Below are 14,589 nucleotides of genomic sequence, written 5' to 3'. Positions count from 1 at the left end.
CCGCAAACTAAGTCCATGGAAATAAAAAATACCCGAGGGCTCTTTGCTTTCGTGAGACTGCTGCCACAGAGTGATGTGCCCCACCGCCTGCTCCGGCAGAAGCGCATGCTTCGTTTCTTTCCTTGTAATGCGTCTGTGATCAAGGTTCCCCTTTCTCAAAGGTCCCAAGTCTGCACCACTCCCCAGTTTTTCCATCCTGCAACATCCACGGATCTACACTTTTTTGTGTGATCTGTGGAATGCCATTGCATTTTGTTGAAAGTGCTGTTTGGTTCATGACCGAACCCCACATTTTCGAAAATCACTCTGTGTATTAAGGCTGAAAGGCACTCCTCGCATTGGTTGACTCCTCCTACTCTCTGTGCCGATTTAAAAAACAAACCAATGCGAGGGGTGCTTTTCAGCCAGTCACGTGGCAGCTTGCCGCTCTGCCATCGGCGGGGTAATACATAGTAATGCCCGATCCTCTTTGCTTCAAGTGGCATAGCGGCGCCTGCATGTGGTGGCCACTGGAAAAGCCTCGCGATCTGATGTACGCTGCTGCCTCAACAGATGGCGCAAGCATTTATAAAGTTTTCTCAGAACAGAACCTGTGTCCGGGTGGAATGATCTTTTGTGGCCATGTGAGTGCAGTGCAGTAAGCACTAATCAGTGTGTGTGTATACAGAGGCAACATTATTTGCGTAAACTCCAGTGTGGAAGAGTCAGAAGACAGGAATGTGGAAACTGTGCTGCGATAAATAGGCGAATGTGAACAAAGAACAGTGACTGTGTGCAACGAAAAACTGCTGAAGGGAACCATTAATGCTATTGCTTCACACCCTTAAAGGCGAAGCTTAACAGCCCCCTAATTTTTAACCAGATTATTGCTTCTGTGTGTTTCTCATGGGAAACTAAGTAATGGTTCCTCAAATTACTCAGCTATTCTTTGAACCAAATTTGTTTCAAGGGCACCCCAATGTACTGTCATGGCTAGAATAATACGAAATACGCTTTGGTGTTATAACTATTCTCTAATACTTCATTAACAAAACAGGAAAGTTTGCTACGTTTATGCACAAGCGGCACTTGCTTGTGCAAAAATCAGATGCGCTTTAATTTTCACTAGGTAGCAGACAAGAAGAGTTCAACTACCAAAGCATATTCCGTATTATTCTGGCTGCGACTGTGCATGATAAAACAATAAACTCAGGTAAGTAAATCCTGCATGCACATGTTAGTGCTTAAACAAATGCCCTTCAACCTAAATATGTTCAGCATGGACTTAGGTGAAAGAAAACAACACTGCCAGTGATATGAAGATCTTCAATTTCTAACTGCCCGGTCAGAAATGTAACACATGCACATAAGTTTCATATCTCACCATACTGAGGACAAGCATGGTGACACATGTAACTTTGTTAGAAGAGACATATTAATACTGTATAGCTAAAGCTATGACAATGAAGGCACAGCACCAAGAAAACTAACTGTGTTCACTGCAACTCGTATCTCTGCCATAAAATGCCCTAATATCATTAAACCAGCAACCACTGAACCAGACAGTGACCATGCACATACAGTGGAGTCATTTCTAATTGCTATTAACTTCAATGAACACCAATACATATTTTTGTGAAGTGCCATTGAGATTCTTCACAGCCATTAAATGCTGCCTTCATACATCTGTGAGCTCAGTGGCTAATTGAAACTAAACGCACAGTATCATTGAATAAATGCTCAACATACCATATTGAGTGTTTTATTAAATATCGCTGCATTTTTACATTTTCTTCACCCCAGAGAAACCTTTGCCATCAGACCATGCTAATAGCCATCCAAAGTATTTTTTGTGCACATATAAAAGCAAGGCAGCATTATACTGCTAAGTGCATTTACAATGCTTTTTATTTCATCAAAGGTAATCTCTCAACTACACTTTATTTCTTCCAAGCATCTGGTGCTGGCTAATCAGCACAAAAAAAAAAGTACAGCAGCATATCATAAGATAGAGCTTGCAAAGTACTACGGCAACTGGCTTCAATGATCCCTGAAAGTTCCCATGTGACAGCGTAACATAATCAATCATGCAAACCAATTCCATCAAAAGATATTTAATACAACTTCCTTCTGTACCAACAAAAGGCGAACCAGATTTAATGCATTTCATGGCAAGAAGCTGAAAAACCTTTGAGATAGCTCTGAGCTCTGTTAAACTTCAACACAGCATTCAGAGTGCTTAGTGACCATTTATGATAATGGACACCAGTTTCAACACCTGCACATGTAAACTAAAGACACACACTTCAGCAGAATTTACTTCTAGGAGCATGGCCTTTGCATCACAGGCCCTTTCATTCACTGCGAAGTGCCAACCATGAATTAAAGTTTATTCATGCTACCTAACGGGACAAACAACTGAACTGAGAGGCCCCAAGTTTTTTTCAGTGCAATGAAAAACTTAAATGTCCAAGGCGCTTGATTCTGCAACAGTTTTGTTAAAAACATGTTGACGATTTTTTACAAGAATTTTTTTATCAGTGGATTTGCCCATTTTTACATACCCTGATGCTGGAAACTAAGATCGGCAAGAATGACAGTGACTGCAAGCCGGAAAAAGCCATGAACTTAAAACTAATTCAGTCCTAGCTACCAGGTAGTAACTAGATATTTAAGCGTAGCATCCATTTAGGTTTCCACATCCAAAACTATAACAGTGCAGTGATGCACACACTGTCGACAATCATTTTGGAAGGCTATGTTTACCGCTTCAACCAAGAAATGCAAAACACTGTGCCACCATCTACAGACAAAAGCTCAAAAAACTTTATCGCCAATTTGAAGGGTATGTTCCTTTTCATCAAAGGGCTCACTGGTGACAGCGTAAACTGTAATAAAACATGATAAACATTTCTGAAAGAAAAAGACACGATGCACTTAAAGGGCTCTCAGTAAAGTTGCGGTATGCCTGAGATGCTGCTCCATGAATATCCTCCAGCAAGAATTTTTTTTAACGTGCTTTGTAGATGCTCGGTTACCTGCAGTCAACACCTGAATATCAGCACCTTCGTGCCTTTCCCTCTCCTCTCGTCCCTTTTTGCACGCTCAAAGGTCGGCGCTCCTCTGCCGGCCCCAACACCGATGCGCGCAGGAATTCCCCAGAGGGCAGAGCTTCCCAACCCACCGGAGCGATGCGACTGACTGGCAGCGGCCATGGTAGCTGCGTGACGTCTAAAAGAATCTAATAGCCACCTCTTAACCGGTATACACAGGAGCGTGAAACGGCGGAGGCCACAAGCATTAAAAATTCGCATGAGGGGGCTCGCCAGCTTTCGCACGTGATTGTGGGTTCTCTGCTACGTGTAGAAGTGTATTATTTGGCTCAGGTGTTCACGACAACACAATGCAGTGTATGAGTGAGTTTATATACTCTCCTCAGAAGGTGTTACAGAACACCTTTAACAACATATAAACAGTATTTTACCAAGCTGCGGTCCCGTGGTGGGATACACTGATGATTGCAAGGCTTCACTGCAAGATGTCACTTCAAGTTGCTTTATGCAATTTTCAATGCCAAATTAAAATTACAAATCCTCGCTGCTTCAAAACTACAGCGCTCAATTCTTTCACATGAGGTAAGATATTTTCATGTCCATAATCTCAGGACACGTTCTGGTCAGTTGTTAGTCCCGTTAACCCCCCCATCGGACACATCTGCTTTTGAAAAAGTTATCAAAATGGTCCTTTAGTACCCATGTTGCCATCTGTTGACAAGCCAAAAAAATGCTCTGGACGAGCCCTAGTCTCCCTAAACCGGACACACAGTGCCAGAAAACACACGACAAGCTGGACTCATCACAAGCCAGAAATGACAGACTGCTTACGATGAGCCTGGCTCGTCCAAGTTCCCTGAGGTCCACTACTGCATACTATGAAGGTAGGTATTTTTGTACTGCTAATAAAAAAGCTAATACACACAAAGCTACCATCTGGGAACAAAGAAAACTAGCAAAAGAGTTTACACCTGTTCATTGTGGTATGCTTGGCATAGAAAATTTTTAAGCCTACTTACTACTGACGTATCTCTGCAAAAAAAAAAAAAAAAAAAACAATGTGCCAACAGAAACAGAAGGGTGATAACATTTCATTAGGCAAAAACCCTACTTCACCAGCTCTGTATGATATGAACATAACTTTCTTAAGATAATCAGAACGATTACAGTGTGTAACAGCCCAGAATAGGGGCAATTAAAAGTCACCACTGAAACAGTAAGTAAAAAACTGCATCTTCATGGCCAATCAACACAACTCTGCTCGTTCAATGTTTGCACAGCTGCATGCTCAAGGTGGGCTGGAAAGGCCAGACCTCCATCCTCAGTCCATCTAAAAAGGCATGGAACCTTGGCCCTTAAAGACATGCTGAAATTTCAGCCACATATGGGAGAGATGAGGACAGGCTGCACAGCTAGGAGGACTGGCCTCACATTTTTGAACAGCCTCTACATATATGCACTCACAAATGTCAAAGCACAACACTTGAAAAATTACTGCCTCACATGTCGATAGTGCAAGTGCGTTTCCCCAAGAACAAACCATAGAAAAACACCACAAGCACAATTTAGTAAAGCCACTCGAAAGCAGTGTGAGGTGCAAGCAACTGTAGGTCATGCAACACAAGTGCCAGTAATGTTAGTTACCAAGCATGCCTTAATGCAAGGCTCGAACATGCATGTGTTTTGCATCTTTGCAACCAACCAACTCAGGCAGATTTAGACCTAGCCAGCCTATCTTCCTACCAGTCCATTCTCACAGTACAAACTGTATCATAAAAGCAGTGTATAATCTAATTAATAACAGGTATTCTAGTTCATCATTTGAAAAAGAGAAACGGTGAGACTTTCCAACCATTAGTCATCATTTTTTAACCACTGTGGACTCTCGTTAATTTGAACTGATGGCTTGGTCCTGCTGACCCAAGTAAAAGAGAGAGAGAAAAAAAAAAGGTTAGTTAATTTTAACTTCGTGTAGGCTGAACGAATTTTCAGTCCCCTTCGAGTTTGAATTAAATTACTGAGAGTGAACTGTAATTTTTATGCATGCTTCTATGATTTCTTTTAGGTTACGCCACGATTCTGAATTGCTTAACTACCACCCTGCCCCTCCCACCCGGCCCTGTGCACTCAAGTAGGTATGCTACCATAATATAGAAAAAATCTTATACAAAACAAAATCACATGAAATCTGCTAAATGCACTGGACGAATACTCCTACACTATAAGCCTGTGACTCTTACACTGCATTCAAGCACTTGAATGTAGTGGCTTCAGTTGGACAACAATTAGAAATCAGTCTAATAGATCTTGGCTAATCAAAATTTTCTTTAAAAAAAAAAGTGCCACATACACTGTTCATGTACAAAGCATAAAAGCCTCCAGCCCATGTCTTCAGCATTTCATCTTCAGAAATCTCGAATGTTCACAGCAATGTTGTGGGAATCTGGCTTTCCGCCGTCGCCTTTGCGCGGCTGTGCCGGCCGCCCGCGTTGTTTCTCCTCTTTCCCTTGCTCCCGCCTCAGGCGGTGGAGAGGCGGCTGGGTGACTTATCACTGTCATTTAGCCACAGCTCCGCCCCGGCTCCCCAAGGGCCTTTGCCATTGGCGCCTTTTGGCGGGAATCCGGGACCCGTTTTGGCGGCCGCGGATCCCGCGACCGTCCGAGCGGGGCCCAGAGAGAGAACCCTCCGAGACAGCGTAAGGTGCGTACGTTACTGTTTTGTCCGTGTCGGCCTTTGCCGTTCGGATCAGTGCTTACTCGAGCTCGCCCGCACGTGTCCTCTGACCTGCGGCGGCTCGAGCCTGTCCAGCGGGGTCCAGCGACCTCAGACAGGCGTACCTTGCGTTGATTGCCCACTCTCTCTCGCAACCGGCCCAACGGTCGACACGAGAGAGAGATCACAGCACTGCCGCGGGGACACTCTCCTGCAGCGGCGTGCTAGCGGCGCATATTGCTCGAGTCGCTTCGTGCGCGCAGCGGAGCCTTGCTCCTCGCGCGCCCCCGGGACGGGGTGACGATTGAGTGTGTGTGTACTGCTGAAGGACGACGTGAATAAACGTCTCCTTTGTGAACTTGGAGGCCTATTTCTTTGCGGCGAATCGCTCTCCTCCCAGCGGAGGTTGAGTGCGCTGCAGCGGTGTCCCAGTGTGTGTGTGGTGACGGCTGATCGGGGCCCTTGGCTCGCGCGAAGCTCGAACCCGCGGTGGGTGGTGGCCTGTGTCCACTTAGAAACCCACAACTGGCGCCCAACGTGTTAAGTCACTGGCGCTTACGCCTTTGACGGCACATTAGCCGAGCAGGTCGCCTTGACGATCACGCTTGCGCACCGGGTCTAACACCCCCAGCGGGGCACTCGGCAGCTACATGTCGGCTCCCTACGGAGTTGTAGCGTCGTTTGATCCGCTGGCTGCTGTTCCTTCGAATAGCTAGACACCGTGGTTGGCCGCGGCCCCCAGTGGGGTTCACGGCGAGACAACCCAAAATGTCGACCACGCGGCTCCCATTGGAGCTGTATCGGAAGCACCCTGCGGTGCATCCGCTGGTCGCATGCCTCAGCTGTGCAAGCTTTCCGCCCAGTGCGAAAGCAGTTCGTGTCACGCTGCCGCAACCGGCAGTTTCGAACAGCCGCAGCCGTGCCCCGCGAGCAGTCAATTCTGCTCTGGGAACGGCGAGGCGCTGGCCCGGTTCCCTGTGGAAACCACGCCGCTCATCGAACTAGGAGCCTTGCCTCCCTCGTTCGTGTAGCCCGCCCAAGCCTCCACTGAGGCAGGGGTGCAGTGCGCTCAGTTGGCTGATGCGGCTCCGCGAGCCAGCGGGTCGGCTGGCGCGCTGGGCTCTCCTGATACAGCATTACGACTTTTCCGTGCAGTGTCGAAAGGGGAGCACGAACGTGGTAGCTGACGCGCTATCCCGTGCCCCACTCGCCAGCGGCGCCTTGACGCCTGTAGGCGGAGGGGGCGAAACAGCGGACGAGCCGCCGGGCGGCAAGGAGGGGGAACCCGCAAACGGGTTAACCCATTCCGCTAACCAGGCGAGCAGCGCTTCGCAAAGCGGACGAGAGGCAAAGCTCTTCGTGAGCGCCTCGGAGGTGCCGACGCGAACGGAAATTTTGGCTGCAAACCTGAGTGGGGACGAGACCATGCTCCCCTCTGGGATGACTGGAATCGTTTTCAGCCCTAAAGAGCTACTGAAAGCCCAGCAAAATGACCCGTTTTGTCGCGAGGTGAGCGACGGTCTCAGGGAGACGGAGCGCCGTGACGCTACTTGTATTGTAGCGGGCGCAGGGGGGGCAGAAGCCAGCGTGTGTCGCGGCGAACCCCGGGGATTCATATTTGCTGGACAATGACGGGCTCGTGCTGAAGTACATAGCCACCGATGACGAGTCCATCGACCCGTTCTAGGTGGTTATCCCCAAAAGTCTGAGAGGCGCACTTTTGCGATTCTCTCATGACGAACCACTGGCCGGTCATCTGAGTGGCTCCAAAGTTTTTGCAAAACTGAGTCATTCGGTGACGTGGCCTGGCATGAAGCGTGACATTTTCCGCTATTGCCGTTCCTGCCATGTCTGTCAAGCGGTGAAGTCGCGGGGCGGCAAGCCGCCTGGAATGATGAAACCGTTTGACAGTGTGCGTCCGTGGCAGATGGCCACCTGCGATTTGATGGGGCCTTTCCCCAGGAGCAAGCAGGGGTTCAATGACCTGAAGGCCTACCCGTCACGGTCTGACGAGCTTGCGCCGGTACCCATTGGTATCAAAGACAAGCGCAAAGGCACAACTGGTGCTGCGGAACGCAAGCGTACGGAGCACCGGTACAATCTGAGGCGACGGTCACCGGTGTGATTGATGCCGGACGGCGGACTTTTCCGCAACAGAAGGCACGCAGCCTCAGCTAGCTGGCGAGCTTTCTTGTCAGGCCCTACCCAGGTGAAGCACGGTGTGTTTTTTTTTCGGTTGTTGTTTTTGCAGCATGCTCAGTTCCAGCCTTTTGTGTTTATCAGTTTATTTATTTTTTTGTTTGAGTCAGTTTCTAGCCACTTTCGTTTCCCCGCTTGCTCGTCTGTTTTTGTTCTAACGTACCGAGATGTACATAGGTAACATGCGTCTGCGTTGGCGTTCAGTTTTTTTTAACCAGACTTGTACATATGTATACTTCAGCCGCTCTCTCTCGCGCTTATCTTTTGAAGCGCAGAGTTTGCCTGTCGTTTGTACGGCGCCTTTTCTCATTTCCGGCCCGACTGTGGGTGGTTGGCTCGTCGCGGTGCGAGTTTTGTGCGGCCCGTATGGAGGGGAAGTTGGCGGGGCGTTTGGGGCGATGGGGGGGCGGAAAGGGCACCCTTTGACCCTCGCCGCGGCGCCTCTGGACGCTTCTGATGAGGGGATCGTTGTCGCCGACCAGCGTCCGCGCACGTGCCGGTGTATGCGTGTTTGCGGCTGTGGCTGTGTGCGCGCGTAACCATGAGCCAAGGCGACGCCTGTGAGTTGTGCCGTTGTATCCTTCTGCGTGAGCGCGAGGATGAGAAGGACCCCTCGCTGTGGACAAGGTTACACATCTGGACGCCGCCGAACGTCCTCGCCCGTTTCAGCCGGCGTGAAAGGGGTGCACTAACTTTCTTGTGCCCGAACGTGATGTCGTGTCCAAGGGCGCGAGGTCAGTGCTCTGCCGCGGCCCCGTCGTCATCAACGTACCCTACATCAACGGAAAGAAGACCGCCATCAGTCGTCGGCCCTCCCAACCCGTTCAACTTGAAGTCTGCGAGCGGTGAGTCGCCGACCGGCCCACTAGGCCGCGCCACCGAACTTTGGGACTGTCACCCACCTGTCACATAGCTGTACAGTTGTATTCACATCTTCTTGGGTACCGTGTATATTATCTGCAAGCTGTTTTGATTTACTGAAGCGTATGGCAGTGTTTGTTTGTTTGCCTTGTTTTTCCTTTGTTTTCTTACGTTGTTCTGGCTGGAACTGAAGGGTAGCTAGTTTTGTTTTGTGTATTCATTTCTTTATTTTGGAACTGAAGTGTAGCTTATTTTTTTTGTGTGTATTGATTTCTTTATTTTGGCAGCGTGCTTTGCCGATGGGTAGGAGGGCATTTAAGGAGAGGGGGATGTGGGAATCTGGCTTTCCGCCGTCGCCTTTGCGCGGCTGTGCCGGCCGCCCGCGTTGTTTCTCCTCTTTCCCTTGCTCCCGCCTCAGGCGGTGGAGAGGCGGCTGGGTGACTTATCACTGTCATTTAGCCACAGCTCCGCCCCGGCTCCCCAAGGGCCTTTGCCATTGGCGCCTTTTGGCGGGAATCCGGGACCCGTTTTGGCGGCCGCGGATCCCGCGACCGTCCGAGCGGGGCCCAGAGAGAGAACCCTCCGAGACAGCGTAAGGTGCGTACGTTACTGTTTTGTCCGTGTCGGCCTTTGCCGTTCGGATCAGTGCTTACTCGAGCTCGCCCGCACGTGTCCTCTGACCTGCGGCGGCTCGAGCCTGTCCAGCGGGGTCCAGCGACCTCAGACAGGCGTACCTTGCGTTGATTGCCCACTCTCTCTCGCAACCGGCCCAACGGTCGACACGAGAGAGAGATCACAGCACTGCCGCGGGGACACTCTCCTGCAGCGGCGTGCTAGCGGCGCATATTGCTCGAGTCGCTTCGTGCGCGCAGCGGAGCCTTGCTCCTCGCGCGCCCCCGGGACGGGGTGACGATTGAGTGTGTGTGTACTGCTGAAGGACGACGTGAATAAACGTCTCCTTTGTGAACTTGGAGGCCTATTTCTTTGCGGCGAATCGCTCTCCTCCCAGCGGAGGTTGAGTGCGCTGCAGCGGTGTCCCAGTGTGTGTGTGGTGACGGCTGATCGGGGCCCTTGGCTCGCGCGAAGCTCGAACCCGCGGTGGGTGGTGGCCTGTGTCCACTTAGAAACCCACAATGTCCACGCCGCACATTTCTGCACTTAAGTCCACCCCATTTGGTCTGCCACATGCAAAGAAATGTGCTGGAAGTCATCATTGCAACTAGCGATGCAGGTATAGTGTGCAGATCATTTCAGACGGCAATATCCATGACTAATTACTCAAAAACAACATCAGCGACTAGTTGAAGATATGTCGCACGTGAACAAACAAGTGAATGACACATCTCTTTCCTTGAGGCCTAGGATCACAAGAGGAAGGAGATGGAACCATTAGCAGAATAAAAAAAAAATAAAGAGAGATCAAGAATGAACAGCTCGTATGTGCATCATCACTTTGGAAAGTGAGGTTTCTGACACATCTGAAGATGGTTGCAGAAGTGGAAATGATGTATGGTGGGCCCAATGAACTTATTTCTGAGTACAATGGCAGCGAAAGCCTCATCTTTACACCAGTGACATACATGAAGTTACTAATAAGTGAACTAACTAAGTGAAGAGGTATACCACGGGCTTTTTGACAAAAGCTTTGTTGCTGTTTCTTATTTCAATGTGCAGCAAGTGCAATGTATAGAATCATGAGTGTACAAATACATGTTCTACTTCGTCTTTGACATTACATACCTAAAATGCTGTTTTCAGCTCTCTTGCTTGCTGGAAACAAGCATTTTAGCATATTTTTAAATGTGCCTGATTTAATGTGGTTCCTTTTTTCCTTTAGCTTAAAACCTGCAAGATTTTAAAATTGTCACATGACTATGCGTTCTTGCATTGTGATCTGGGCAGCCTCAAACATGCACCAATTGAAGGAACTTGGTTACACAGAACAGAAAGGAATGAACAGGCCACTGGCCACAGCTTTGTTAAAATTATGCTACTGCAGCAGGAGTGTGATCAAGCCATTGACAATTTATGGCATAGTACAGATAATTCCTTGCAGTCCAATGAGGTTGCACCTTAATGCACTATCACACTAAAGCAAAATGAAGTGCCTACACTCATCGTGGAACCAAGCAGCCTTATGACCGTATAATAAAGCCTATCGCAACAGAACATTCCTTTTAATCCTTCCCTGCTACAAGCATCATCGATTTCCATAGAGGAGCTTTCTTTTGGCAGCGATTCATTTATGCAAACAGCCACTATTCCTGTCCACAGCAATTAGCAATGCAACCCATGCTCTGCACTAATGACAAGCTACACGCTTGCAAGTAGCCAAGATAGTCATCATTACTATCTCATATCAGCAGTTTTGTCAACAGAACCACAAATGAAGCAAGAAACATGAAAAACAATGTGATAAAATGCTGTGAACAACTCTTAGCCAAGTACTGCTGCTAGCAACTGGCAACATATTTTTGCACGGGGACCGCAATTGGCTCAGATAACAGACAGATGTCATTACTTTTTCCAGGACGGCAGCACCCTTGGAAAAAGTCCTTAGATACCCGGGTAATATAACGCAGCCCCATTGTGTGCTACTCCAAGAAGTGTACGCCTCCTCGTTCGAGCAGTGGCAACAGCATCAGCAGCAGTGGTGGCTGACAGACTGTGTAATGCTAGCTGCGGTGGCACAGAGCACCCAAACATTCCTTCCCTAGCCATGCAGACTTGAGCTCCACATTAAATCCCTTAAATTTCTCTTCTGCATGATACAATGATACCTGTAGCACATTTATTCACAGGAATCAAGTAGAATTTTGGCTTCTGCCCCCAAAACAGTTTTTCCCAGAGAAGTATATTGTGCAAGGAGCTTTCTGGACAAAATATCATCAACCAGGACATTTCAAAGTTTTAAACATCAAATACTACAGTATAAAGTGACATGGCTGCCCTGCTGGAATACTCCAACATGTGCTGGGCCTGATGGATCTTCCAAATGCATCAAGTGATTGGCTAAAAAAAAAAATTTAACTTTTCTGATAAAATCAGCTTTTATGACGTTTGGCAACTGTCACACAGAACATTTTACAATCAATACAGAGAGTGAATACGTGACTATTATAGTAAAATAAATAAAATAGAGTTGGGAGGGGCACGCTTATTTACCACAGGCAATAGCAGACGAAGCACAGGCCACAAACACAAGGCAAGTACTTAACAACCAGGCCAGCAACACAACTGCTTACAACGTGTTCACCTATTTCTTTTGCTGAATGGTTTCCCTACAGAATAAACCCTTGAAAAGTGTGCACTGACATTTATGCATGGGTGCAAGCGCATTACGCAGGACATTCCCCATCTAACTGTGCAGTGCATGGGTGCAAATGCTCTTACATGGAGGACAGGGTGAGGTTAAGAGTGTGCAGACCAAAGGCATGCGACGACAGCAGCTGTTGCCGGTCTCTCAAGAGCGCTGCACTGGCCCAGCTTGCAAAAGAACACTCCTGCCTGCACCACCAGAAACAACATACAAAGAAGCCCCCCAGAAGAGAGGAAAGGGTCCAAACGATTTAAGGAGGCACTTGGTCACACACGTGAAACAGACGCAGACAAGATAGAGAAGTTTCAAAGCTCCGCTTCAGCAGCCACCCCTTTATTAATGCAAAGGCAGGTAGCAACACACCACAACGAAGCATCACTGGCCTGTAGTGCTTTTCTGGTCAATCATAGAATCCAGCTAACATGTAAACAAAACTGATATGCTAAAGGGACACTAAAGAGAAATATTAACAGAAATAAGTCGCCACTCTCAACTAAGAGATTGTCCTTCAGAAACACTAGCTGCGTTTTTTCTGCGCAAAAAGGAGACTGTTGCTGAGGAAATCATGAATGAAGTACCCAATTTTCTTCCCCTTTTGCAACCAACATGGCCAGAATCAGAAACCAAACAACAAAAACAAAACAAAAATCAGCCTGACCCACTAATCAGATGGCTCTTCACTGCAATATTTGATGACAGATGGCACAAGCATACTGTTTACGACAGAGTGCCTCCATGCCAGAGGCAAAGCTACAGAATGAGGCAACCTAGTTAAAAACCCTTTTAAACACCCTGCATGCTGAGGCTGCCCTTGGAATACTTGGCAGTCTGCCCATTAGGAACTAACGCAAATGACTCAGAGATCTTGTGCTTGGCTTCCGCTAGTTTAGTTGGTGTGCTAGACAGCTTCACATAGGACAAATGGGCAGCAGGTGAAGCAAATATTGCTTTGCATTCTCATACTAGATGCGTGAGGTATTTGACAACACTACTCCTTATCACTACAGACACCAGCAACCCCACCATATCCACCTAGACTTGCAGCTTCTTGTATACTGACACTTCATCATTCATACTGCGCAGTTTGTTCCAAGATGGAAGTGTGCAGGTGATGCAGGAAATGAGACATCATGCAGACCTCGCTGCCCTGGCCGCATTCTGCAGCAAGTTGGAAACTGCGACATTTCTGAGCATAGCGAAGTCTTTTGTTTACAAGGTGCAGAAAGAACTGATGTGCTCCGACGGTGACAGTGCACTGCACGGGCTCGGGCCGGCCTGGGCCGCGGCCCAGGCCGGGACATGATCTTTTTTGCCGGGCCTGGGCCGGGCCTGAAGATGCGGGCCCGGGCTGGGCTCGGGCTTAAAGCTGCGGACCCGAGTCGGGCTTGGGTCCATACAGAAACGGTTGGTGTCCGACTTCATTCACTTTTGCAGAGTGAAGTACACAACTGCAGCATTGGAGCAGCGACACGGATGGGCTATGGGTTATAGTACGCGCTGAGAAAAAAAACTAACCTTTACTCATTGACTTATTTATTTTCTTATTTCCACGCCGCTGTGCCTTAGTGGTCAAGGCGCTTGATTACTGAGCCGGGGAACCAGGGTTTGCTCCTAGCCTCGGCGGCCACATTTCTATTTAGGCGGCAAGCATGACAGCCATGTACTTTGCAGTATCATTGCTCGTTGAAGAAACCCAGGTGGTCAAAATGATCCGGAGCCCTCTGCTTCGGTGTCTCTCACAGCCTGACTCCCCTTGGGTCCTTAAGCCCCAAAAACATAGCTTTTATTTTATAGCTATATTTTTCTCATGTGGGAAAATTCACGAACAAAAGCGCGTTTGGTATTCTTTTTGATCAGCCGACCAGAACGTCTCGTAAATGAAATAGCTACAAAAGCTTGCGAGAGTTTGTAAATCTCATCTCATAACCACATCTATCCCTCCTCGCTTCTTCAGCCTGGTTGTCATGACAAGTGTTTTGCCCTGTAAGTTATCACGTGGTTCGCGCGTTATCTTCTGCTCCACCAGTGAGAGTAAAATTCAACCGGTCTTAATTGGCCATTGATCGTTCGTCATCCCAAAACATACCTATACACTATTAGAAATGCATTCGGGAAGAACATATGAGTTTAGAACGCTTATAGTCTTCAAAACACAAACCGTGAAATACTCAAGCCTTTTAGCTTTTCGTTTCTGCTGAAAGGCGACCAGATCGGATATGAGTTCAACCTGTGAGATCGCGTTCACTAAAAAAATGTTATCCCACTACTTGCTAGGCAGCTTTAATGCTTACACTTCCGGGCAGCAAAATATAACTGATTAAAATCATGGGGGAATGCAAAGTAGTCTATTATGCGCGTATGCAGCCCTTTTTATTTGGCTCTCAGAACTTCCGAGTTTATCTTTGCGCACCTACACGAGATCACTGTCCAAAAGACGAGCCTGGCGAGCACTACTCTTAATCCCT

The 14,589-nt window shown here is 48.0% G+C and overlaps 1 protein-coding gene across 2 annotated transcripts in view; it reads right to left on the bottom strand.

Moving 5' to 3' along the window:
* LOC149351130 (uncharacterized) overlaps positions 1 to 14,589 on the bottom strand; it is a 48,491-nt gene that overhangs the window by 5,459 nt on the left and 28,443 nt on the right. The window contains exons 7-9 of one of the 2 annotated variants that reach the window (XR_016290529.1): positions 12,199 to 12,312; positions 9,943 to 9,983; positions 5,383 to 5,466 (exon numbers count right to left, since the gene is read on the bottom strand). Coding sequence is in view for 1 of the 2 variants with exons in the window: in XM_089580390.1 (XP_089436516.1) it covers positions 12,199 to 12,312 (114 nt within the window). In the remaining variant the exon portion in view is untranslated. The remainder of the gene's footprint in view (positions 1 to 5,382; positions 5,467 to 9,942; positions 9,984 to 12,198; positions 12,313 to 14,589) is intronic. The other variant, XM_089580390.1, reaches the window with a different exon arrangement.

The sequence above is a fragment of the Amblyomma mixtum genome, chromosome 3 (assembly GCF_055824585.1).
Source record: "Amblyomma mixtum isolate Tamu chromosome 3, ASM5582458v1, whole genome shotgun sequence".
Classification (NCBI taxonomy): domain Eukaryota; kingdom Metazoa; phylum Arthropoda; class Arachnida; order Ixodida; family Ixodidae; genus Amblyomma; species Amblyomma mixtum.
This window is presented reverse-complemented; position numbering and strand designations above follow the sequence as displayed.